The sequence below is a fragment of the Centruroides sculpturatus genome, unplaced genomic scaffold (genome assembly GCF_000671375.1).
Source record: "Centruroides sculpturatus isolate CEXI.00-Female unplaced genomic scaffold, Cexi_2.0 scaffold746, whole genome shotgun sequence".
Classification (NCBI taxonomy): domain Eukaryota; kingdom Metazoa; phylum Arthropoda; class Arachnida; order Scorpiones; family Buthidae; genus Centruroides; species Centruroides sculpturatus.
In genome coordinates this window covers 93,558-121,511 of record NW_019384898.1, presented here as the reverse complement: position 1 = coordinate 121,511, position 27,954 = coordinate 93,558, and the positions used below count along the sequence as shown (strand labels likewise).

The 27,954-nt window shown below is 32.8% G+C and overlaps 1 protein-coding gene across 1 annotated transcript in view; it reads left to right on the top strand.

Moving 5' to 3' along the window:
- Nucleotides 1-27,408, top strand: part of LOC111631438 (meiosis regulator and mRNA stability factor 1-like) — a 152,183-nt gene extending 124,775 nt beyond the window's left edge. Inside the window, exons 19-21 of the mRNA XM_023375683.1 lie at nucleotides 18,775-18,909; nucleotides 26,356-26,502; nucleotides 26,578-27,408. Coding sequence (XP_023231451.1) covers nucleotides 18,775-18,909; nucleotides 26,356-26,502; nucleotides 26,578-27,269 — 974 coding nt within the window. The 3' untranslated portion in view covers nucleotides 27,270-27,408. The remainder of the gene's footprint in view (nucleotides 1-18,774; nucleotides 18,910-26,355; nucleotides 26,503-26,577) is intronic.
- The last annotated feature ends 546 nt before the right edge of the window (nucleotides 27,409-27,954 follow it).

Below are 27,954 nucleotides of genomic sequence, written 5' to 3'. Positions count from 1 at the left end.
GGTACCACTTTTTTCAAATATGAAATCAACCCATGGTATCGTCCAACCATTGCCAGAGCACCATTGGTAGCAATGGATATGATATTATCTAGAGGAATAACTTTTTCTTTAAAATAGTGTTCCAATACGTCAAATATAGATTTTTCTTCAGTATATGTTTTTAATAGTTTTGTGAATAATAGTTTGTGACAAATTTTTTTCATATTTTACAAAGCAAACGTACAAAAGAAGTAAAGACTCATTGTTTGGTAAAGTAGATTTGTCAAGCTGTAAAGAAAACTTGGTAGCCTTCAAAAAATCAGTTAGAGAACTCTCCACATCCTTGGACATTTCTTCGATTCGTCTGTGTACTGTATTATTGCTTAATGTGATTTTCTTAATAACAGACTGTGACTTGTGCGGTATAGTATGCAGACAGTATCAATTCTTCTCCAATAATGTGCTGTTTTCCCGATTTAACAATAAGCAAGGAAATGTTGTAAGAGGCATGTAACCCATCATCTTGTTTCGATGCCACTGAAAACATACCAGCTAAAATTGGTGATCTCAAATATTGTTCTTTGAGCATTTGAAAGTAAGATAAATTTTTATGTTTTCTGTCAGGATGTACTTTGGTCAAATGTTGTTCTAATCATGAAATTTTCATGACTTCATTTGAGAAAACGCTCTGGCAAATCAGGCACATTGGTAATGTCTTGTTTAAGGGTGCCTGAATAAAACCATATTTCAAATATTCGACATTATATTGTCTACATTTTTTATTTGAATCTGACATGTGTCTATCTGTAAAAATAAACAATAAAAAAACTGCTGTGACCACCACAGGACCAATCTTTATCATATTAAATAAATTTTAAATTTATGTAAATTTATTTAGATTATGTAAATTAAAATTTATAAGATAGTTTTAAATTATATTACTAATGTCAGTCAGTAAAAAGAATAATAAACAAATAATTATAGTAAATATGTATGTACTTACGTTTGTGGCAAATAGAAATTACAACAAAAATATATTTTTAATAAGTGATCCACATAAGTTATCCTTTGAATGTGATCTGTAAATACTGCACAGATAAGATAGTTTTAAATTATATTACTAATGTCGGTCAGTAAAAAGAATAATAAACAAATAATTATAGTAAATATGTATGTACTTACGTTTGTGGCAAATAGAAATTACAACAAAAATATATTTTTAATAAGTGATCCACATAAGTTATCCTTTGAATGTGATCTGTAAATACTGCACAGAAATTTTAGGTTCACACTTGCTCTGAAGGAACTTCGAATCTAGTATGGATAAAAAGCCTCATGTATTTACAGTAATGTTTAATGAACCTTTCAAAACATGCATAGACTCAATATTCTGCATGTGTGTTAATCTTTCGTGACTTGAGCAAACTTGTAAATATATGCTTTGTTGATCAAGCCAGAAAACACACGCATGCACACAGTGGTGCTCTGTGTGGTGCACTGTGCATGCTACCTCTCATTCACGTACTAGTCAGAAAGGTATTAGGAACAAACTTATAATGTACCAATACCTCCTTTTAATACAAACTGATTTTGTTTAAAAGACATTTAGAACTATTTGTTGAAACATGCATACAATGATTTTTAGTATTAACTTTAATCAAACTTTTCAATGCATTCTTGTGAGTATTGCAAATTGACAGTTGTTCTCAACACCCCATAAATTTACCTTGGACCAAAAATTCCCCCTTAGATCTCTTCAATGCCCACCTGTGGGCAGTATTGACCCTGTTGAGAACCATTGATCTAGAAGTAGGTGGTTAAGCTATCATCTCATGATGATTTAAATTCAGAATTTCTGAACAAAAGAATTGTCCTGGAGTGGAGTCCAACCCACGACTTTTGCTTACCATGCAGATGCATTACCAGTTACAGCACTCAGACCTCTGTCTGATTTTTACTTCCAGAACTATTAATTTAGATATAACCAAACAGGTCAGGCATATCTAATTCATTCATATGTAATTAACACTTAGCCAAACGATTGCCTTAATCGTTTGGCTAAGTGGCGATTGTTTGGTGATTTATTGTATATTTCTCGGGCTTTGAGTTGTTATTATTTATATATAACACTTAGCCTTATTATAGCTCAATAATTTGGCCAATCATGTGGTCTAAGGTTGATTGTAAAAAAACTACCAAGCTGCTTATAATGACTTTTAATTTTAGAAATTGATGCAGTCTTACTTTTTTGTTGCTTTGGATATCTCCAGACTTTTTAAGACTTTGATGTGGTCATTGTTGAAGGCTTGGGAAATAAATTCTGCCTTTTCAAGATTTGCTTAGTTGCTTCTGTTGTATGTATGGACTAGTAGTGATTGGTATAACATTGATAACACAAAGCTATATTGTACCAATTGCCACTTTAATCATGCATATCACAGAACTGAATTAAGCAAATTGTGGAAAGGCAGAATTAATTTCTCACGTCTTCAACAATAACTACATCAGACCCGTAGAAAGTCTGGAGATATCCAAAGCAACAAAAAAGTGAGACTATCAATTTCTAAGGTTGACAATCATTTTCAGCAGCTTGGCAGTCTTTTAAAATAATCCTGAAATGATGTGTGGTTTATTTCTAGACAAATTTAAAGAGTTGATACCAATAATTACAGGTCTAAATTGATCAATAGCTTGAAGTAAAAATTAGATCAGAACTGAAGAAAAAGCCTACATTGTAGTTTTTGGAGGCCATGAAAAATGTATCTCTTAACTTCAGTAAAGCCTTCTGAAATTGTATTAATAATCTTTTTACACTAACCTTTTGACATCAAACCACTGTATAATTCAAAGAAATTAAACTTTAAAAAAAAACAATTTATCAAAGTAACTATTTTATTTTGTGCAAATTTTTTTACCATATGTTAATTGCAATATTTATTTCCTGTAGAAAAATTGCCTATATTTGTGCTGCAGATTTAAAATATCTGCAAAAAGTCATCCTCTCTGAGTGTGTGCCAGTGTTTCTACAGAGGATTTGGGTGGTGTTTGTTGTTTTGTTAATGTTTCCTTTTGGAATTGTTCTAATTCTGTGTCTGTCTAATGTACAACTCCAAAAGAATGTCATTCCAGTCGGTACTGTGACAATATACTCATTTGGAGTCAGATCCTTTGGATGTGTATTTTTGCATTTCAATCATAAAAAGGAATTCAATTTTTTGGGTATGAAATTATCTGATAAATAAACCTGAACTATTTTAAGAAATATATGTAATTCTAATGTTTGATATTACGATTTCTTTGAGTGATTTATGTTTCAGATTTGTTTTACATCCAAAAATCTGAATTTCTTTTACTAACAGTAGTAATGTGCTATATGCTATTTATGTTAGTTGAAGCTTTGTTGTTAGTATTGAGTTTAATCTGATGCTGTATTGCTTTGAGTCTTATTTATGCATGTTTTGTGAATTTGGCATGTTAAAATTCTAAATATTTATAGAGTTTGTCCTTTCCTATAGATTCAATATCATCTCAATTTCTGAGTACAGAATCATATTTCTTCAGGATTCCTTTTTCTATGTGAAGTGTTCTGCACTTGTCTATGCCAAACTTCATTTGAATGTCAGTGAAATAAGTAAGTTCTAATAAGTGATTTAGCTGTGCCTGTTTTATATCATTTATGTTCACGAGATGATATTTCAAGCTTTTCCTCAATACTTAAAGCTTTCAATTTTTGTTCATTACTTGTATTATTGTAACCTGGATGCTTAATTATGTTTGGAATTTGTATTAAATTAAATACTTCTACCATGGAAAATATGCAAAGTTGAAAAACTAGTGAAATATAAACTTGTAACACAATGTATGTAAATTGCAATAAGACTGTGTATTATGAGGGCAGTTTTTTTCCAAGCTCCAATGGTCCCTAAAACAAAGGCAAGTGTAAATAACAAAATGAATTTATTACCAAAAGTTAGGTACAAACATGGTTACTTTTTGACAATCACTGTGAAGATTGTGGAATTTGACAAATGTTTCAATCTTCACCAATTATGCCAAAAAGTAACCATGTTTGTACCTAACTTTCGGTAATAAATTTATTTTGTTATTTACACTTGTCTTTGTTTTATGGACCATCAGAGCTTGGAAAAAAATACAGCTCCTTTGACTGTATGCATGCTACTGCTTTCAGTTGTTACATTTTTCACGTTCACATGTTACTCAGTAGTGCAAATTAGTTGCATATGAAAACTCAGTTAATTGCAANTTGGCATGTTAAAATTCTAAATATTTATAGAGTTTGTCCTTTCCTATAGATTCAATATCATCTCAATTTCTGAGTACAGAATCATATTTCTTCAGGATTCCTTTTTCTATGTGAAGTGTTCTGCACTTGTCTATGCCAAACTTCATTTGAATGTCAGTGATATAAGTAAGTTCTAATAGGTGATTTAGCTGTGCCTGTTTTATATCATTTATGTACACGAGATATTATTTCAAGCTTTTCCTCAATACTTAAAGCTTTCAAGCTTTAAGTATTGAGGAAAAGCTTCTTGACAATCACTGTGAAGATTGTGGAATTTGACAAATGCCTCAATCTTCACCAATTATGCCAAAAAGTAACCATGTTTGTACCTAACTTTTGGTAATAAATTCATTTTGTTATTTACACTTGTCTTTGTTTTATGGACCATCGGAGCTTGGAAAAAATACAGCCTATGATATATTCTTATGCATGCTACTGCTTTCAGTTGTTACATTTTTCACGTTCACATGTTACTCAGTAGTGCAAATTAGTTGCATATGAAAACTCAGTTAATTGCAAAAATAATTTATTTTGATGATTTTTATCCTTCTATTAATATTTGTCTGTCTTATGTGATAGACAATTTCTAATGAAAAAAACATTATAAAAGATGAGTCTGTACTTTGCTGCCATTAAGATTAATACTCTGGTGGTCTTATTAATTTTTAAAATTCTAAACAATCCAAATTACTTTTTAAATATGATCTTTCATAACACTTTTATTAAGTTTTGTCTTTGCCATTTTACACCGTGGTCACTACTACATCTTTATTTATTATCTCTGTACTTAAGCTGTTTTCATATATCTAAATTTATTTTCTGTTAAATATGATTGTAATAGTTCTCAATTTTTGTTAAATATATTTCTAAGACCAAAAGTGGAAGATATCTTTATTTTCTAAAACAATGGCCACTTTCCACAATAAAAATTATATGCATTGGAATGATCAGAATGTTTCCTATGAGATACCTAACATCATCATCCATCTATATTATCCTACTAATGTCCTTCACTCTTTTCTCTATTCAGAATCACTTTGTCTAATACTGAAACATATCCAGTATGCTATATTGGATATGTTTCAATGTTTTTTGGGTATGAATTTAGTCTCAAGGAGTCAAAATATAATGTATTGTGAAATTCTGGCTTTTGACTACTGTTGATACTGTGGAAGTGTGATTTTAAAGTTAAAGGTTATACCTACAGCATCAACTACAATAAAACCACACAATCGCGCACTCTCTCTCTCTCTCTGGCTGTATGGCTATGGCTGTATTTCCATGAGATAGTTGATTATTTATTGTCTAATACAGTTAGTCAGGTGGTCTTCAACCTATGTCATGTGGGACAAATATGGCTTCTGAAGCATATTTATCCAGTTTGCGTAACTCATTTTACCAACATATTTTGTCAATATTCAAACTTGTTCAGACACTACCTCAAATGACCAAAAGTTAGACACTACCTCAAATGATCTTTATAAAAATCTAAACAAGAATTTTTAAATTTTCATAAATCTCTACCAGAAGAGAATTTTAAATTTTAAGAAGTTTACATAGGAATGTTTCTATTTGTGATTCTAAGTACCTTTGTGGAAAAAAATCTATGAAATCAAAATATCAAATATTACTGTTCAATGAGTATCTAAAGGAGATTTTTGATATTGCATGCCCCAATTTTGGCATATTTTCAAAAAGCAGTTACAAATTTTGCATTGATTTATGTTTGTTATGTTGAAATAGGAAAAAAAATCTTAATCTCTGACTGTATCTTTTATACCTGGCTCCAGACTTGTATTTTATAGCTCACATGGCTCTTCTCAAAAAGAGGTTGGAGATCCTGCAATAAAGCCATTATATTGATATTGTATGGGATGAAAACCACTGGTCTGGCAGTTCCAATTGGACAAGCCATTAGTAAAAACTTGGACAGTCATTTTGGGACAGTTCAGAAAAAAGAGAGCAGTTGTTTTGGGGAGAATTCTAAAATTCAGGGTAAATTGGAAAGGGTTCAAGGATAAGATCTACAAGTGAGACTGCATAAAGGGGACAATTTACAAACACCAGACAGCTTGAAGACTTGATGATTGTGTCATCTACATCATTTGCATCGGATCCATTAAAGGTATTTTTAATGCAACTTTAACAGTCTCTCTCACTCCATATAGTAACCAAAATGTGCATCATACAACTGGTTAGTAATTAATGAACCTTTTCTCTTGTTAAACTGTTGAGTATAATCACTCTTTATCAAAAGCCACATGATGTGATACCTTTTTTAGCAAGACACATTGGAAATTTCAGTGAAATTTGCAGACTGGCCACAGCTTGGGTCAAGATCACTCAACTTTAAAAGTTGAACAAAATGCAGAAAGGATTTCAAAATAGATTCATTTCTGGCTCAATAAAAATCAACATTGAACATTATAAAGTATAAAATCATACGATATTTTTAGTAGAACAGTATGCTTTGGTTTAAATGGTTTTTTTTAATCTGAGGCACACTGTTATATTTAAAAACATAGTACAATTGTTTTTCAAAATGTTTAATGTTTGTTTGTTATCTGAAGATAGGCTGAATCTATCTTGAAAACATTTTTTTTTAATATTTTCTGATTTTTCCATGTTTTTTTAATGTAAATTTAAATGTAATTAATGGGGTTCACAGACCTTTTGAAGGTAAGTTCTAAATGTGTCTAATGACAGTATTGAAGTCTTTTAATTAAAATGGTTTCTCATTTTATTATTAATTTAATGTGTTGTCCTATAGATTATAATATTAAAAGGGCTAAATTTCTTCCTAAAATTTTAGATTATTTTCAACCTTTTATGAAAATTAGGAGCTTTTCTTAATTCGGTTACAAAATGAAAAGTGATACTTTTGTTCCATCTCATTTTAGGTGCTACATACATTTACATGGACTAGCTGTTTCCTTAACTTTTAGATATAGATTCTGTATTGATTTGCACTTCTGTCAGCTATATTAGTCTTCTAACTTTGTCTAATTAAAAATTTATATCGCCCTCCTAATTAATAAACAGAGCATTGCTTTTTTTATTGGTCTTTGATTCCGCAAATTTGCAGTGATATAAATTGCTTTGATCTTCTTAAAACCAGTTTATTTCTCTACTTTTCTTAATTGGCTATTATTCCAGATAACAAAGTTACTACAAGCACACACTTCTGTCTGAGGAAAACCTTCTTAAACATGAAATGATAAGACTAATGGATAATTAAATCAACTGTTTTAGAAATGTTAAAAATGTTTGTAACCATGGTTACAAACTCATCCAACGTCTTTTGCTTTGCTTAAACTTACCAAGAACATAATTTAAATGCCTTTGTGTCCTTAATTTATTAATTTAAACAATTCATCACACCAAAAAACGTTTGTAACTCCAGTGATACGTGTTTACAAAACAGCAAATGTTTTCAACCCCATTCAGGTCTTCATCAGGCTACGGTTAGGAGGAATTCGAATGGAACAATTGTATTTCCTCCAGTGTTTATTAAGAGGTTCATTTGTTATTAATTTAAACTTAAAATGTCAACTAAGACTTGTCTATTATTAGGACTTATTATACTAGATAACTGGTTCTGCAAATTAAGTAAACAAAGTCAGAAAAACAGTCTTTATTTATCACCTGTTGATAAATAAAGATGATACAACAACTACAACTAATGATACTACAGGCACTTCCTCATCCATCACTGATAACAGACATAAAATTAGTTAATACGCTCCCACTTATATTTCAGGAAACCCTCACTAAATATACAGGCACAGATCCCACACAAAGACCACGAATACCGAAAATCAACACGTCAAAGGTAGTAGAAAAAACACTAAATTATGTAAACACTGACTTACTACCACACTACATNCAAACTTTCATTTTTTTTTTTCAAATATCATCAGTACAATGTCCTTAATTTATTAATTTAAACAATTCATCACACCAAAAAACCTTCAACTCCAGTGATGTGTGTTTACAAAACAGCAAGCGTTTTTAACCCCATCCGAGTCCTCCTAACCGTAGCCTGATGAAGACCCGGATGGGGTTGAAAACGTTTGCTGTTTTGTAAACACATATCACTGGAGTTACAAACGTTTTTTGTTGTGATGAATTGTATTTCCTCCAGTGTTTATTAAGATGTTCGTTCATTTGTTATTAATTTAAACTTAAAATGTCAACTAAGACTTATCTATTATTAGGACTTATTATACTAGATAACTGGTTCTGCAAATTAAGTAAACAAAGTCGGAAAAACAGTCTTTATTTATCACCTGTTGATAAATAAAGATGATAAATAAAGACAGTTTTTCTGACTTTGTTTACTTAATTTCAGTTTTCTGGAGCAAATAGTGGCCATGTGATCAACTGTCATTGAAAATTACCAATATTAAATTCATTTTCTATCTAGTTTTTTCTTTAAGTTTATTCCAGCATTTATTAATATTTATGAATATATAATAATAAACAATTGATAAAACAGAAAAGAAATGAAGCAATAAAATTTTGTCACTGTGAACATCTGTATTTTCAACACTTAACACATTAACTGTGTGAAATGATATTAAAATTATACTTTTAGATAGTGTATTTTGAATTTTAAGTACAGTAATTTCATGCAGGTAACCCATGACTGCGTATACCCTGCACAAAATTGCAAGAATGAAAACAAAACCTTCGTATAACTCCTACCATATACACCGCACCTTGGGTGACCGTCGAAAGCAAGACAATTACTGGTATGCAGTTTAGAAGTTGACATCTCGAGCATTAAAATATTGCTTTTTCCATTCTTCTGTTAACAAATCATTATAGATAAACAAAAAAGTCCAAATATTTTATAATCATATTAATTTTCAGGTTATTTGGGCTGCAGTTCGTCTATTAATATAATTTTTTTCTAAAAGTAGGTAGTTAGATCACTATCTTTCAATAATAAAGGGTGTACCAGTGTTCATTTACTATTTTGAAACGTACATTGTGTGTTCAATTATTGATAATATTTATGAACAATAGTAATAATGGAAAGATAGTGTCTGCCATGTTGTTACAACACAAACAATATTTTTTGAAAATAACTCCACTTAGAACTCAGTCTGCATCTGCACAGATGCTAAGTGAGTGAGTACATGTTTCCAGCATTATGCAAGCTGGACATTGACTTTGAAAGGGTTTATTTTTAACAGGATGTAGCCATGGTGCATACCTCTCTGCAATCAGTGGTCACTTTAAGAACAATGTTATGGCGTTGGATTATTTCTCACTTTTGAAATATCCTTTGGTCAGCCCAATCACCTGATCTATTGGCTCGTGATTTTTTTGCTGTGGGAATTTCTGAAAGGCAGCGTTTCAAACACACCTACCATATCTAAATATACTCAAGCAGGGAATTGTAGAGGAAATTAATTCCGTACAAGTAGTTACTGTTGCAAGTGATGGAAAACATGATCAATTGAATATGCAAGTGGATGAACCTGGATGGACAGCATCTGAGTGGAGCTATTTTCAAAAAATAATAGTATTTTTTATGTTGTAACAAGATGGCAGACATGAATCCTTTTTATCATTGTCAATAAATATGATTAATAATTGAACACAAATGTGTGTTTCAAAATAGTAGATGAACTGTAGTGCACCCTTTTTGAACTAATAATTACAATAATTTTTGAATTAAATTCAATATTTATTAAAATTTAANTAAACTATAGAATAATTTAAGTCCTAAGAGGTCAAAATCGAAGTTTAATTCAATCCCAACCATCTCTGGTTGGGATTGAATTAAACTTCGATTTTGACCTTTCCTGTGATCTGAGTTCAGATCTTGTTACAGTTAGTAATGAGTGATCAACCTTTTGGAAAGCAAGAACAAGAAAAAGCCACCAATCAGAATGGGCAATTGAGGATAGAAATTAATAAAAATCTGAGAATTCAAGGATGTGACAGCTTCTTCTCCCGAAAGTTCAAACTGTCAGACTAATTGTTGCATGTGTGTCTCGTGCCCATCTTATTCTCTGTCTCCTTGTCCTCGGATCAACATCTGCCAATCACTGAAAGTTGACCTCATTGCCACGGAGTCATTAAGACCTTGAGGGAACTGTCATTCATGAACCAGGGACACTCCACTTGAGACTCTCTTGGAAAGGAGAGGAAGACCCAGAGGCTGCTACTGACTTAGAACTTCCAAAATTGCAGAGCACTTGTAAGCTCCTTTTGTGTCAAATAAATGGTTTCTTGTAACTATAAAGTCTATCTCGGTACCGATTGTACCCACATCTGAACTCTTTGACCCTCTTTACATGTTACCGTAAGTTCTTATGAAATAAAAACACAGTAAAACTTCAATATACAGACTCAAGTTAGAGAACAATAGAGTAAAAAAAATGCTAATTCTGAATAGATCTATGATCTGTATTTTTTACTTCTCTTGCATTATATAAAGAATCTTTGACAGTTCTTTTTTTGTTTTAAACAGCCCATGTAATTGAACATTTTGCTGAAAGACAACTTATGGAGTTGAACAGTTTTGCAGGCACATCTCTTGTTGAGATAATTTTCAGAAAATGTCTGAAATTTGGTGTTGCAGAGAAGATACAACTAACTGTCTGAAAATTTCATGGAAATCCAATAATTAGGATCACTTTAGATAGAATAAATAATAAAATTTGAGTTGGGGAAGTCAAAAGTAACATAAATCAGTGTCAGGAACCATGAAAAATTTCAACTTTGAGAAAATTTGAGTTAAGAAAAACGAGATGTTAAATCCCTATGCTATTCCAGTGACACCTACCGAGAAACATCTAACTCAAAATATTTCCTCGAGGAAATATTTTGAGTTAGATGTTTCTCGGTAGCTTCTTTCTAGCTCAATTTTTCTAACTCAAAATATTTCCTCGAGGAAATATTTTGAGTTAGAAAAATTGAGCTAGAAAGAAGCTACCGAGAAACATCTAACTCAAAATATTTCCTCGAGGAAATATTTTGAGTTAGATGTTTCTCGGTAGGTGTCACTGGAATAGCATAGGGATTTAACATCTCGTTTTTCTTAACTCAAATTTTCTCAAAGTTGAAATTTTTCATGGTTCCTGACACTGATTTATGTTACTTTTGACTTCCCCAACTCAAATTTTATTATTTATTCTATCTAAAGTGATCCTAATTATTGGATTTCCATGAAATTTTCAGACAGTTAGTTGTATCTTCTCTGCAACACCAAATTTCAGACATTTTCTGAAAATTATCTCAACAAGAGATGTGCCTGCAAAACTGTTCAACTCCATAAGTTGTCTTTCAGCAAAATGTTCAATTACATGGGCTGTTTAAAACAAAAAAAGAACTGTCAAAGATTCTTTATATAATGCAAGAGAAGTAAAAAATACAGATCATAGATCTATTCAGAATTAGCATTTTTTTTACTCTATTGTTCTCTAACTTGAGTCTGTATATTGAAGTTTTACTGTGTTTTTATTTCATAAGAACTTACGGTAACATGTAAAGAGGGTCAAAGAGTTCAGATGTGGGTACAATCGGTACCGAGATAGACTTTATAGTTACAAGAAACCATTTATTTGACACAAAAGGAGCTTACAAGTGCTCTGCAATTTTGGAAGTTCTAAGTCAGTAGCAGCCTCTGGGTCTTCCTCTCCTTTCCAAGAGAGTCTCAAGTGGAGTGTCCCTGGTTCATGAATGACAGTTCCCTCAAGGTCTTAATGACTCCGTGGCAATGAGGTCAACTTTCAGTGATTGGCAGATGTTGATCCGAGGACAAGGAGACAGAGAATAAGATGGGCACGAGACACACATGCAACAATTAGTCTGACAGTTTGAACTTTCGGGAGAAGAAGCTGTCACATCCTTGAATTCTCAGATTTTTATTAATTTCTATCCTCAATTGCCCATTCTGATTGGTGGCTTTTTCTTGTTCTTGCTTTCCAAAAGGTTGATCACTCATTACTAACTGTAACAAGATCTGAACTCAGATCACAGGAAAGGTCAAAATCGAAGTTTAATTCAATCCCAACCAGAGATGGTTGGGATTGAATTAAACTTCGATTTTGACCTCTTAGGACTTAAATTATTCTATAGTTTAAAAGTTTGTGTCACATTTTCATACGAAAAAATTATTTCTAACTTTTCTTTTCTTTCAAAAATAAATTATTTTAATGCAAATTTCAGTGAAGGTTCAAACCTGTCCAGAGCCTCACAGTACGATTATGGTGTTTGGCAATTTAACATAAATAATTATGTCTTTTATAATTGTTGTAATGTTGTGTGTAGTTAATTATATAGTGATATAAATGTTGGTTTTTCTGTACATTGTATTTTAATTTATTAGATTCTTTTATATGTGTTTTAATTATAATACCGTATTGTCTAAATGTGTATATGTAACCCAGCTGAAGAGAGCTGTTAAATAAGCCAAAATGCATTCTGGTACATCGTGTGTTAATGAATAGAAGTTGGAAAGGTGTGTGATGAGTCCAAAATCATTAAAAAAAGCCATTGGGCTCATAGTTACTTATTACTAATTTCCATTCTTCCATCATGAGAAGTATTGGATATCTGAAGTTCTTATTGAATATTGCCTATAGGAAATCCATCTTTCCCTTCTAGTATTGTTAATGTTTTTAAAACTAACTGGCTGTAGAAAGCATACCACTTCTACATTTAATGTATTTTATTGATACAAAAAGTAATTGAAAGAAAGTATTGAGGGGTAATGGGAAGTTAAAAAATGAGTGTTTTATAGTTGGATGAGTAAGGTTGCCAAAATGGCAAACTGAGGTAGAAATCAGTTGTATTCTAATTGGGAGTCTGAGTGGAAAAGGATGCCTTAGATATGCTAGTCTTATAAAGAATAAACTTGTTAGATGTTTTTATTCCCTTTTCTTGTACAAAAATTACATTCTCAGGCACTTAAATAACATCATCTCAAAAAAATTTTTTTCTCCAAAAAAAGAAGTTCCTAAATTAAGATATAGCATTGCCTTCTCTTCTTACAACACAAATGTGACAATAGGTAATGTCTTCCTTATTTTCAAAGATAATCTTGTAATTGTGTTGTTTTTATTTTCTGAGAAGAATAAATATTGAATTCAAATGCATCTAAAATGGCATATTTTACAAAAGAAATTAGCTTTTAGTCTCTGGGAATATTCAACCACTGTCACTAAAATTTGTTGTTTTGTTCCCCGGATGGCAGGTTAGAAGATTTGCAAAAGAGTTAAAATATTTATACTAAGAAGGCTAAAATTATTAAGGAAGATAAGATTTCCCAAGCTCATCTTGCCGACCATAAGAAAATTTGACATAGATAAAAAAAACCCTCCCTACTTATGCTTTTCCCCAATGTTTAGAATTTACACTGATGTCTCCAAAATGGGTAAAGAGGTGGGTGTCGCATTCATAGTTTACGCCAAGACCTTGCTCAAGCATGCTTCAAATTAGGTTCACACTTCAATTGCTCAGGCAGAAACATTGGCTATTTATAGGAGCATGATCACCATTAAGTGTAGACAGGACAGAATGCTTTGTACACTACCACATATACTTTGATAGTAGGGTAGCTTTACACAGATTAGCAGGTCTGATAACTGTTAAACTTGTGCATCTCATATGTCACATTTTCAGGCACTTAACAACATTAAAGTAGAGTTTCAATGAGTCCTGGGTCATAAGGGGGTCCTTGGAAACAAGGCCACTTAGTTTTGTTAAATTGGCTACTAAGTCTAGAGTCATTAGCACTTTCAGTTATATTTCTACATCTTATGTTAACATGCATGTCAAAAACAAATTACCATTCTATGGCAAGACAGCTGGAACCATAACACTGCTGGTAGGCTTGCCTACACTTTTATCCTCAGGGTTAACACAATTGCAACTCTTTGACACTTTTCCCCTAACTTTACCATCACCTAGCTTCTTACAGGCCATGGCAATTTCAAGTAATATCTGCATAGGTTTGACCTTGAGGACAGCACAAGGAACAAATGCTAATCCACTTATTGCAGTGGAATATTAACATTAGGGATAGTGGCAATTTTGGTACAGCATCTCATCCAGATGCATACAATATACCATCACTTACTTTCATTCATATCCTACAGCAAAGCCTTTGTAGTCTCTCTCCCTGATGGTACACACAACACATAGATTTCCTTGTTGGCATTGTATAGTTCTGGTTAAGATTAATTGTACAGCTAGTTCTTTTGTGTTGTCTCTTGTTTCTTTGTAGTCCTTGGATTCTGTTTTGTCTATTTTCCATTGCTCTTCATGTTGTCTTTAGTCATTCCATACGTTTCTATATTCAACGGTTGACTCAACAGTGAATTTTCCGTTGAGCCCATCCATTGAACGATCTGACGTCACGTTTTGCAGAAAAAAGAAACGCTTTCGTTGAGAGGTCGCTTTTCAAGATGGCTGACTTAAGTAACGAGAAGGTGGCGATTGTGACTGTTTTGCTAAATAANTTCTTGCTTTATTTTTTAAAATTCTAATGTAGAAATTCATTTTACATTAAACTAAAATTTGTATAAAATTTGAAATATTAAATTATTCAGTTCAACTGCATGTTAGCAAAGACATTCTCTGTACTCACTGGCCATCCCTGTATTTTGTATGCATGTATTTATGAACTATCCCAATTACGCAATTAACTGTAAAAATATAATACAGTTTGTTTTTATTTTATGACTAAATTATTTTTGTTGAGTAGTAGTAATAAAACAAACTTGGAAAAAATTAAACAGAGAATAATTTATTATTGATATTACAGTAAAATTATTTTATATTTAATTTTGTTCAAGATGATACAACCTATTAAATAGGATTTTTTCATGAATTTCACTTGTTTTAATTTTGTAATGCATCATTAGAATTTTGTCACAAATCTATGATTTTAATATTTGTTCAAATGATTAATTATGATTTGTTTTTTGTGGTTTGTGATCCGACAATAAGATACTCATGATTGGAATTTTAAATTGTCATATAACCTGGGCTCTCTTTCAAACTATCTTTCACAAATAACTCATGGATTATCTGCTGAAAATTATGGTGATAAATCATTTCAGTATGTGATAGGGGACAAAGAAATATATATTTGGTATAAGGAGTTATTTTGAAAAATATTTTTTAAACACTCAGTAACCTGTAACTGATGCATAATGTGTCGCGGTAGACAAACATTTTCGAACATTCACACTGTTCTTCAGGTCAACTGGTTAAGGAATTTCACTGGACGGAGTGTGTGTTATTCTGTACAATCAGGTGTCATTCTGGCGAAGTAGGTCTTCCCTGACATGCGCGGTCATGCATTGGTGGGGGAGCTGCGAGTTGGCATCCAACAGAGATTGCCAGGCCAGAGATAGACTCAGCTCCTCCTCCTGGTTGACGCACGTGGTCACTCGGGTCACATTAGATTTCACCTCGGTGCTGAATTAGAATAGAATGGATTTTGTACTTAAGTATTTTTTAGATTGATTGTAGAATAAATAGCTTTGTCACCAACAGTTTTAAACGGCTTTTCTTTTGTGTTTGTTTTTTGTGAAAGTGGAGACGAAATTCCAAAACAGCTTACTTCAAAATTTCACTTTCAATCCTATTTCATTAAAGTAATTTGTTTATTGTAGTTTACATTCATTCTGATATGTTTTGGTCCTAACATTGCAGATATATAAGTATCTAGGATCCAGAGTATTGCCATTTCTTCCATACCTTTCTGATCTCATTCTTCACTTTGTTTAGTTTATAGCAATGTCATTTAGATATATATGGGTTAATTAAAAATTAACCCATATATATACAAATTGAAATTGGCCCAAACCACTCTTTACTCAATGTTGTATTTCACAAGTAGAAATCATTATCAATAATGCATAATTATATAATTTATGGTGACACCAGTTTACTAGGCTTTTTAAAAATTTTATATTATAAACATTTGGGTTGCATGAACAAAGTTTGAGAAACACTGAACCAGAGTTAATCTTAAAAGCATTAGAAATTTACTATCAGAGAAAAATGACCAATTTAGAATATTTAAATGTTTGGTGAATCATTTCATCTTAAAGAATTCCACTGAGGGATTTTCATTTTAATATATTAACAGAATTAAAACTACAAATATATACAGTGTATATACATACAATACATACAGCTTTTCAAACTTTCATTTTTTTTTTTCAAATATCATCAGTACAATTAACATAATAAAAACACAATTACTGTATAAATATTTGTAATAGTATGATTTCTAATAATTTATTAGTGTACAAAACTGATTTGCAGTGTCCCAATTTTATTGCATATTTTCAAATTTTATCATTATTAATTTATATAATTTTGTTACTAAAATTAAGTAAGAAAACTAAACTTAAAAATGTGAAATTCTCTCTTGATCAAAAAAATGGAACTATAGTTTTTTCAATGATATTTCCAATGATATAATGAAAATATATATGTGGCATTTAGTAGACTGAATCGTCTTAATGGACATGTAAATATCAATATTGACCAAATGTCTGGGGAGTGTCGAACCTGTCTGAGGAGGTGCCGAACCTGTACAATACATTGTTTTGCAAGGAATGTTTGAGATACTATGGTTTGTGGGCCAGAGCATTGTTGTGATCAGTGAACCAGTTAGGAGACTGCTAAAGCTGTGGTCTCTTGCACCTAATGGCATCTCTTAGGTGATATAAAATAATCAGGCACTCTTTTGTCACATGAGGAGCATACTCATGAAGAATAATGCTCAATAGTGAAAATAATATTGGACTTCACGCCATATATTGGATAAGTAAAATTGAGAAAATTAAAGTTGATAATTTTCTCAACTTAAAGAATAATGCTCTGGTGGTTGAGAAAGGTCATATTGCTATATGATTGCTATGCCTTCTTTGTCTGTGGAGACCATAGAATTCTCCACTGGGATTAGTGTATCTTTGTCTCAGAGTCATACCTGTAGACCCAGGTCTCATCTCTGGTTATAACCTTCATGAAATCAGGGTCTGTCACATTACACCATTTTCACTTAATCACTGATGTGATAACAGTGTAACATACAACTATCACAGCTGTCTGATATTGACTGCAGGGTAGGAACCTTGTACCTTCCAAGCTTGCAAATACTTCCAAAGAAAACAAATAAGATCAGATACTTTTGACCAGACCTTGTATATGATATCATCATTGTCTACAGATATAGTTAGCAATCCAAATGTGATAAGATGTGGTGGATGATACTTTCTTAAAAATATTAGTATTGAAATTTGCCACTGTGGCACTTTTGGCACTGCAAGCAAATGAAAAAGCAGTTTCTTTGCATAAGCATGTTTTGCATGCAGATATGAAATTGGCCACAATTGTTGAATGTTGCTTTTATTGGTTACAATGGTCATCACCTTGTCAGAACTTGCATTTTGTGCAATGTAATTTATAAACAGCGGTGCTGCAGCTACATTTTGGAAATTATGCCATCATAAGAGACGCTAAGGACTGTTCACTCCACAAGTGTTTCACTCCAGACTGAGAGACCATTCACTCTTAAGTTTGAATTGAGTTATCATTCTCTCTCTAGAGAATGATGTTGAAAGAACAAATGTATCACTTGAGGATGTTATAACAGCTGTTGTTAAATAATCAATGAATAATGAGTAATGAATAGTCAATGAGTAAAGTTGCAGGCTCCATTAGTGTATTTGCAGTATTGCAGCTGTTGAATGTACCTTATGGCACAATGTAGTTAGGTACAAGAGGTCCCGTGGAACCATAGGGCACATTTTCTCCTCAGAGGAAAGGTAAACACTTGTAACTGTTTCAAGGTTAAAACTACTAATTTCAATTTGCCCATTTGGATTACAGAAAACCCTGACGATCAGATTTCTTTGCTTTGCCTAAGGTTAGTTTGATGTGGATATGGATTCACATTTATCCTTAGATAATTTTTCTTTAGAGTGTTCACAAGCCAAACACTGATTATGTTTGAAGTATATTCAGGAATTATACTGAAAGATAAATGATGGTAATGGTCATTATTTTATGCTCCTAGAAAAGAGGTCTTGCACTCCTATAGAGTGTGAACCACTACATTGATAAGAATGATTGCTTTAATGAAATAAATTTTTAGTAAGGTCATTGAAAAAATATTATTATTCCATTTTAAAAAGTAAGATGATAATAGTTTTAATAATTTAATTTTGTTGGATATTTGTTTCATTCCTATATATAGTACTGCTTTACATGATGATAAATTATTTGATACTGATCAGTTACTATAGTTAGTTCTAAATGAATATTATTGTTTAAAACAACTTAATAAAGGCAAACTTAAAAAATAAAGATTTTAAAATATCTATAATCAATAACATAAATTCAGCATTTAAAATTTTAGCCATTTTGATTTATATAATGTAAGTTGCTTAACTTTAGTTGGAATTTAAGGAGACTTCTATTGGTGACTCAATGCCCTGTCTAATATTTAGGATCTCCACTGCCACCTGTTCTGTCTCGGGACATTCATAACTGTGGAGATGACAACGTTCTGAAGAAGCGTAAAAGTGTGAAGATGGACTGCCTAAGGAAAGATTGCGATTTGATAAACAAAGTTCAAACTGGAGGTAATGTGTGCCTTTTTTTATTTTTTTTTTGTTATATCTTAAAAAATATTTTTATATTATGATTTTCTATATTACATAATAGTATTAATTTATACATATATAAGTTATACATAAATATTCTGTAAAATTTGATAATTCTTACTTTGGAATTCAAAATAAAATGGATTGTTGCAAAAATTGTATTATTTATGATAAAAATATTACCAAGGTTAAACCAAAAATATCATATATAATTGATGAATAAAGCAGTTGAGTAAAGTATTATTATGAATCTACTTTCTAGTCACTCAAGAACTGAATATTAAAAGTATTCATTTTTATCCTAAATAATAGTTTGTGAGCAACAAACTCAATATCAATAAAATCCAGCAAGAATTTTAATAAATAAAAAATGTTTTAAACTACATCTAGAAGTTTCATTTTTTGTTATTAACAATACAAGATTTTATTATAAGGAACTTTTATATCAGATAGTACCACATACAATTTTTATTTATTTATTTAAGTTATTAACAGCTGGAAAAGTTAAGCCAACTTATTGGAATTTTTTTTCCCCCTACATCTGTACTGCAGGATTTTATCCTGTTTTCACTGAGATATTCAGATTTTGACAAGTAATTTTGAATGTGTCACCACAATCAGAATTTTTATCATTTCAAAAGGCCACTTCCCTTATTTTTGAAAAAAAATTCTTGGGAGAGTAAAACTTCCTGACTAATAGCATGGAATAAACAGTGTATCATCAATAATTCTGTTTATTTTATTTTCGTAAGGCCGACTCTTTTCGGACAATACTTTTTTGATTTAAGACTCCCTAAAATTTAGCATTTTGAACTCATCCATTATTGTTTGGAGAGATGAAATATTTGTGGTGTTATGATATTGTCTTATGGTAACTGTCGAAATACTTAGAGAATTATCATAATATACAAGTATATTGGAAACTTTTGATGCTACATATAGAAACTATGTATAATGATGATCAGTTTTTGGTTGGTATGAGATATTTCTTCTCTTCACATGAAAATTTGTAAGTTTAGTGTATTTAGATGTTAACTGTGAAAAATTTAATCTGGGAGAACCAACTAAGTATAACCTTGGCCTTCTTAAGAGAATGGACTTCCTACTGTTACAAACTTGGGTATTACCAGATTATGAAACACTGTCGGTCTTGACAGTTGACAGTTATATCTAATAATACAAACTAGAAAAATGCATTTGAGGTAGTGAAAAATAAGGAATTTCATTAGTGTCCTTTCAAATGAACAAGGTAGAGAAGTTTTACTGTAACATTAATACCGTGTTTATTTGAAAGGACACTAATGAAATTCCTTATTTTTCACTACCTCAAATGCATTTTTCTAGCTCAATTTTTCTAACTCAAAATATTTCCTCGAGGAAATATTTTGAGTTAGAAAAATTGAGCTAGAAAGAAGCTACCGAGAAACATCTAACTCAAAATATTTCCTCGAGGAAATATTTTGAGTTAGATGTTTCTCGGTAGGTGTCACTGGAATAGCATAGGGATTTAACATCTCGTTTTTCTTAACTCAAATTTTCTCAAAGTTGAAATTTTTCATGGTTCCTGACACTGATTTATGTTACTTTTGACTTCCCCAACTCAAATTTTATTATTTATTCTATCTAAAGTGATCCTAATTATTGGATTTCCATGAAATTTTCAGACAGTTAGTTGTATCTTCTCTGCAACACCAAATTTCAGACATTTTCTGAAAATTATCTCAACAAGAGATGTGCCTGCAAAACTGTTCAACTCCATAAGTTGTCTTTCAGCAAAATGTTCAATTACATGGGCTGTTTAAAACAAAAAAAGAACTGTCAAAGATTCTTTATATAATGCAAGAGAAGTAAAAAATACAGATCATAGATCTATTCAGAATTAGCATTTTTTTTACTCTATTGTTCTCTAACTTGAGTCTGTATATTGAAGTTTTACTGTGTTTTTATTTCATAAGAACTTACGGTAACATGTAAAGAGGGTCAAAGAGTTCAGATGTGGGTACAATCGGTACCGAGATAGACTTTATAGTTACAAGAAACCATTTATTTGACACAAAAGGAGCTTACAAGTGCTCTGCAATTTTGGAAGTTCTAAGTCAGTAGCAGCCTCTGGGTCTTCCTCTCCTTTCCAAGAGAGTCTCAAGTGGAGTGTCCCTGGTTCATGAATGACAGTTCCCTCAAGGTCTTAATGACTCCGTGGCAATGAGGTCAACTTTCAGTGATTGGCAGATGTTGATCCGAGGACAAGGAGACAGAGAATAAGATGGGCACGAGACACACATGCAACAATTAGTCTGACAGTTTGAACTTTCGGGAGAAGAAGCTGTCACATCCTTGAATTCTCAGATTTTTATTAATTTCTATCCTCAATTGCCCATTCTGATTGGTGGCTTTTTCTTGTTCTTGCTTTCCAAAAGGTTGATCACTCATTACTAACTGTAACAAGATCTGAACTCAGATCACAGGAAAGGTCAAAATCGAAGTTTAATTCAATCCCAACCAGAGATGGTTGGGATTGAATTAAACTTCGATTTTGACCTCTTAGGACTTAAATTATTCTATAGTTTAAAAGTTTGTGTCACATTTTCATACGAAAAAATTATTTCTAACTTTTCTTTTCTTTCAAAAATAAATTATTTTAATGCAAATTTCAGTGAAGGTTCAAACCTGTCCAGAGCCTCACAGTACGATTATGGTGTTTGGCAATTTAACATAAATAATTATGTCTTTTATAATTGTTGTAATGTTGTGTGTAGTTAATTATATAGTGATATAAATGTTGGTTTTTCTGTACATTGTATTTTAATTTATTAGATTCTTTTATATGTGTTTTAATTATAATACCGTATTGTCTAAATGTGTATATGTAACCCAGCTGAAGAGAGCTGTTAAATAAGCCAAAATGCATTCTGGTACATCGTGTGTTAATGAATAGAAGTTGGAAAGGTGTGTGATGAGTCCAAAATCATTAAAAAAAGCCATTGGGCTCATAGTTACTTATTACTAATTTCCATTCTTCCATCATGAGAAGTATTGGATATCTGAAGTTCTTATTGAATATTGCCTATAGGAAATCCATCTTTCCCTTCTAGTATTGTTAATGTTTTTAAAACTAACTGGCTGTAGAAAGCATACCACTTCTACATTTAATGTATTTTATTGATACAAAAAGTAATTGAAAGAAAGTATTGAGGGGTAATGGGAAGTTAAAAAATGAGTGTTTTATAGTTGGATGAGTAAGGTTGCCAAAATGGCAAACTGAGGTAGAAATCAGTTGTATTCTAATTGGGAGTCTGAGTGGAAAAGGATGCCTTAGATATGCTAGTCTTATAAAGAATAAACTTGTTAGATGTTTTTATTCCCTTTTCTTGTACAAAAATTACATTCTCAGGCACTTAAATAACATCATCTCAAAAAAATTTTTTTCTCCAAAAAAAGAAGTTCCTAAATTAAGATATAGCATTGCCTTCTCTTCTTACAACACAAATGTGACAATAGGTAATGTCTTCCTTATTTTCAAAGATAATCTTGTAATTGTGTTGTTTTTATTTTCTGAGAAGAATAAATATTGAATTCAAATGCATCTAAAATGGCATATTTTACAAAAGAAATTAGCTTTTAGTCTCTGGGAATATTCAACCACTGTCACTAAAATTTGTTGTTTTGTTCCCCGGATGGCAGGTTAGAAGATTTGCAAAAGAGTTAAAATATTTATACTAAGAAGGCTAAAATTATTAAGGAAGATAAGATTTCCCAAGCTCATCTTGCCGACCATAAGAAAATTTGACATAGATAAAAAAAACCCTCCCTACTTATGCTTTTCCCCAATGTTTAGAATTTACACTGATGTCTCCAAAATGGGTAAAGAGGTGGGTGTCGCATTCATAGTTTACGCCAAGACCTTGCTCAAGCATGCTTCAAATTAGGTTCACACTTCAATTGCTCAGGCAGAAACATTGGCTATTTATAGGAGCATGATCACCATCAAGTGTAGACAGGACAGAATGCTTTGTACACTACCACATATACTTTGATAGTAGGGTAGCTTTACACAGATTAGCAGGTCTGATAACTGTTAAACTTGTGCATCTCATATGTCACATTTTCAGGCACTTAACAACATTAAAGTAGAGTTTCAATGAGTCCTGGGTCATAAGGGGGTCCTTGGAAACAAGGCCACTTAGTTTTGTTAAATTGGCTACTAAGTCTAGAGTCATTAGCACTTTCAGTTATATTTCTACATCTTATGTTAACATGCATGTCAAAAACAAATTACCATTCTATGGCAAGACAGCTGGAACCATAACACTGCTGGTAGGCTTGCCTACACTTTTATCCTCAGGGTTAACACAATTGCAACTCTTTGACACTTTTCCCCTAACTTTACCATCACCTAGCTTCTTACAGGCCATGGCAATTTCAAGTAATATCTGCATAGGTTTGACCTTGAGGACAGCACAAGGAACAAATGCTAATCCACTTATTGCAGTGGAATATTAACATTAGGGATAGTGGCAATTTTGGTACAGCATCTCATCCAGATGCATACAATATACCATCACTTACTTTCATTCATATCCTACAGCAAAGCCTTTGTAGTCTCTCTCCCTGATGGTACACACAACACATAGATTTCCTTGTTGGCATTGTATAGTTCTGGTTAAGATTAATTGTACAGCTAGTTCTTTTGTGTTGTCTCTTGTTTCTTTGTAGTCCTTGGATTCTGTTTTGTCTATTTTCCATTGCTCTTCATGTTGTCTTTAGTCATTCCATATGTTTCTATATTCAACGGTTGACTCAACAGTGAATTTTCCGTTGAGTCCCTCCGTTGAACGATCTGACGTCACGTTTTGCAGAAAAAAGAAACGCTTTCGTTGAGAGGTCGCTTTTCAAGATGGCTGACTTAAGTAACGAGAAGGTGGCGATTGTGACTGTTTTGCTAAATAATTAAAGTAACTCGCTTAACCATTATTCGAATAAATCCTTTTATTCAAATGAACCCGTATCTGTATCATTTTTTTGTATACTGGGTCTTTTTTTAATTAATAATTTTAATTAATTTCTTGAATATTTATATCATTAGGAAGACTTAGCGGGCCAAATATCAGTCGTAATCAATTTTGGACAAATGAAAAAATCTTTATATTTCAATATTGACCAAATTATCCAACATAATCGTGCAATCACGTGTTTTATCATATACAGATTGTTCATTAATCTGTTCGCTATTACAGCATCCACAGCAGCGAATGGATAGTTTCTATAAGCGAAATTTACTTTTTCGTGGAAGCCGCCATGTTAGTTTGTTGACTACTCAACGGTCTTTCAGGTCGTTGAGACCGTTGAGCTCAACGGTGAAACAGCGCTGACGTCACTAGTCTCAACGGAGAACTCAACGGTCCATTTAGAAACGTTGTTCTCTCACCGTTGAGTTAACTGTTGAATATAGAAACGTACGGTTTATATACATGGCATCTTGCTTGTAGGTCTTATGTCATTGCATTCTCTTGTTAGTAGTAATAAGTTAACTTTATAACTAGTTTTAAGTTAGTAATAAGTTAGTTAAGTTAGATGTAAGTTATCAGTATATTTGCTGTTTCAGTTAGGTTATTCTGCTTCTTTTAGGACTTGTTGGCTTAGTTTCTGTATTAATTTTAGTATTAGTTTAAAGCCATAAACTTTACTCTGTCCAGCTTATATATAGCTGCACTACTTATTGCTGTATGCTACAATTCAAGTTTTTTTTAGACCCACAGCCTTACAGCCTAAAACCTGCACACCAACATTAAACATGTAAGGAGTAGTAACCTTATGTATGCTGCTCAGAGGAATCGTTTTTTCTTCTTTCTATCTCCTCACCCTCCTCTTTCCCTTCCTCTCTCCTCCCGCCAGGTAGACACTTTGTGTATCGCTGTTGCCTTTCATTAAATAAGACTGAGAAGGTTACTTTTGGTCTGGAAATCCCTTCAAGGAGAAACTGACTTTCTCAAAAATTTTGTTAAAGATAGTAGGAGTATAATTTTGTCATTCTCTTTTACCAGTTACTTATTCTTTCTCCCTTTTGATTAGATGTCAATGGGATCTATGAAAAATACACTTTTATTGACACAATAGCAGATACAAAAAGTACTATGCTCAAAAATTGGACAGACTAGGATACTTTTGCTTCTTGCCAAGAAATTAGCTAACCATCCAGACAACATGATCGTCTGGATGGAAAGCTATTGTCAGAATTATGTAATGAATTATTTTTGTTTGATGTGATGCCATTAAACTGAAATACGGAGTTGTAGCATATTTTTGTTTGACAAGTGAGATAATTTGGCCAACTCAAAATTAAGCAATTATAGCTCAAACAGTGCAAGCCTGGAATATATCTTACAAAATAGCAACAAATTGAACTTGAAAAGAAATTCCAGGATAATCTATTGCAAATTCTAACATTTTCGATCTTCAAAGGAGATCTTCCTCGGGATTCTTTAAATTGGAATGCAGAAATGGAACAGTTTTAAGAATTATTTTAAGAAAATGAGAATTTTTTTTAACTAATTCTCTTAAAAAATTTTTAAAATAATTTAAATCTCTCCAAAATAATTTTAATTTAACTGTTCCCTTTGGTATAAGGATTGCCAGGCATAAGATACTTGTCCTTCCTCTTTGAAATTAATGCAACGGCCACTCTTTACAAATTTGAATATTTTGAGAGCTTCCAGTGACCTTATTTGGTCATCATGCTTAGAATTTACAATAGATTATCCTGGAATTTCTTTTAAGGTTCAATTTGTTGCTATTTTGAAGCAATTATATTGTAGCCACAATATTTCAAAGAAATTGGATTTATTGTAAAATTGGATAAATATTTATTTCTCTGATTCTCTTAGTCAATCTAAATTTTTTGTACCAAAACTTTGTTATGAAATAGTAAATGAATAATGCTATATCAAGATCTGTATTCTTCCATACTCCAAATTTCTGTTTCAGGATTTTATCAACCTGTTTCTAATTTAGTTGGCATTTTCAACAGAGAATAGGCTCTTACCTTCTGTAAATTTCTGGGTCTGTTTTAGTAAATGAATATAATCCTTGGCTCTGTTACATGAAAGGAGACTGTAAATGTTAGCGTCGCTTCATCGAAGATGGTAACTGACTGAAGTCAGAACAGTGGGGGAAAACGAATATTATTCCTTTATTTAAAGCAGAAATAAGTTCTCAAAAGGAGATCTCTCAAGACTGAATTCTGAACGTTCATAGAAACATTGGTGGTAAAATCAAATTGTAAAAAGTGCAAGCATCCAAAAAATAAGTTTCTGGTTGGAGGAGGGGCAGTTCCAATAGCTGTTTTCCATTGTTCCAAACCATTATATATATTCAATCTCTTTATACCACTTGTCTTCGTAAAATGTCTAACCAAGGTTTCTCTTGCAGAATTGCTACAGATGAGGAATTCTCCAGTGGACCTTCTGTGTCAGCCCATCCCCAGCGGCGTTCCTTCTCCGGAAATCCAGCCAGAGAAACAGAGTTTCCCCGACAGGGATTTAATGAGATTCGAATCGCCACTGCCGATAGGACAGGGTAAGAACACCACCACCTAGCTTTTACTTAGACTTAATTGACCTAATCCCAGCCGGCTGACCTTTTCTCTTTCAGATGTCATGACAGAAATGTCCGAAAACGAATGTCTGCGGCTGAAAACGCCTCCTCTGTGTCTGACTTCCGTTGTTCCCTCTCCTGTTCAAACTTTTCAGGGATCTGTCAAAGGCGACGGTACGCTAGCAGCCCTCTTCTCTGAAAACCGGGCCTTCTCGGCTCCTCCGCCCCCCTTTGCAAGGTTTGCAGCCCCGCCTGGATTTGGAACTCCATCGGCCACTCCAAGTTTCCCACCCACCTATCAAACTGTCTTTCAGTCTCCGCCAGCCTTTGCCTATCTGGCCTCTCCTCCGGTCCACTCCTCCTCTTTCGAAGCACCTCGGCAGCACCCCCTAGCCTCCTCTCCTACGACCGCTCTGCCTTCCGTCGTCTCCTTTGGATCAATGCCCTCCTCTCTATCTCCCACACACAATTTTTCATTTCCAGTCCATGCCGGATGCACCCCATCTTTCCAACGTGGCTCTTCAGTTGCCAATCTCTTGGCATCAGAGGAGAGGGAGCGTTTATCGTCCGACCGGACTCGTTCCGACTTCTTGTCCTATGAAGATCTAACAGAGACACACAGCAGCTCAACTGACAATAGTCTGCCCAGCACTCAGAGCACCCCCACCAGAGGATCAGCCAAAAGCAGACCACGGAGTCGTATCGCCGCACACTTTACCACCCCCATAAAATCCAATGGCCATCTTTAACGCAAAAGAATTAAAGGCAGTCCGTCTTCCTTCCTCTCCGGGCCAGAGCTTCACCCCACAGTAAATTGCTCACAGAAGAGAGTTGTTTAAAGTGTAACAGAAATTAACGAGAGTAAAATAATTAACATTTTCCATAGAATTTGTCTCATTTTTTTACCACAGAATTTTGAAATGGGAAACAGTGTCACTTCCCCTTTCGGGCATGTTAAGTCGAGATCCATATTCTCGTCTTTAGAATTGACATCGGAGAGGCTAATGCCTCTAGAACATTGCATTTTCTAGAGAACTACTTTTGATGCAGCCACCCACTGTCAGATCACCATGTTTTGTCCAACGGGATTAACTTCAAAAGTAGGAGGATGCCACTCGTGGCTATTTTAACATAAAAGACATACCATCTACTTTGGCAGAAACCATCTGTTTAACAATTGTTAATAATCACATTTGTTTACCAATTTACAACAGCCCGTCTGACCATGCTCCAATGGATCAGAAAGATACATCGCTTTTTACCCGAAAAGTCAGAGAGATAGAAATCGAATCAGACCAAGCATGCCCTCATATTTATTACCATTTACGAGCAATGATTGCCAAGACAAGAAATAATCTTTTCCTTATGGTAAACTAAAACAGTTAATTACAACATTGCATTATCAACGTCATCTTAATAAAAATATGTGGTATC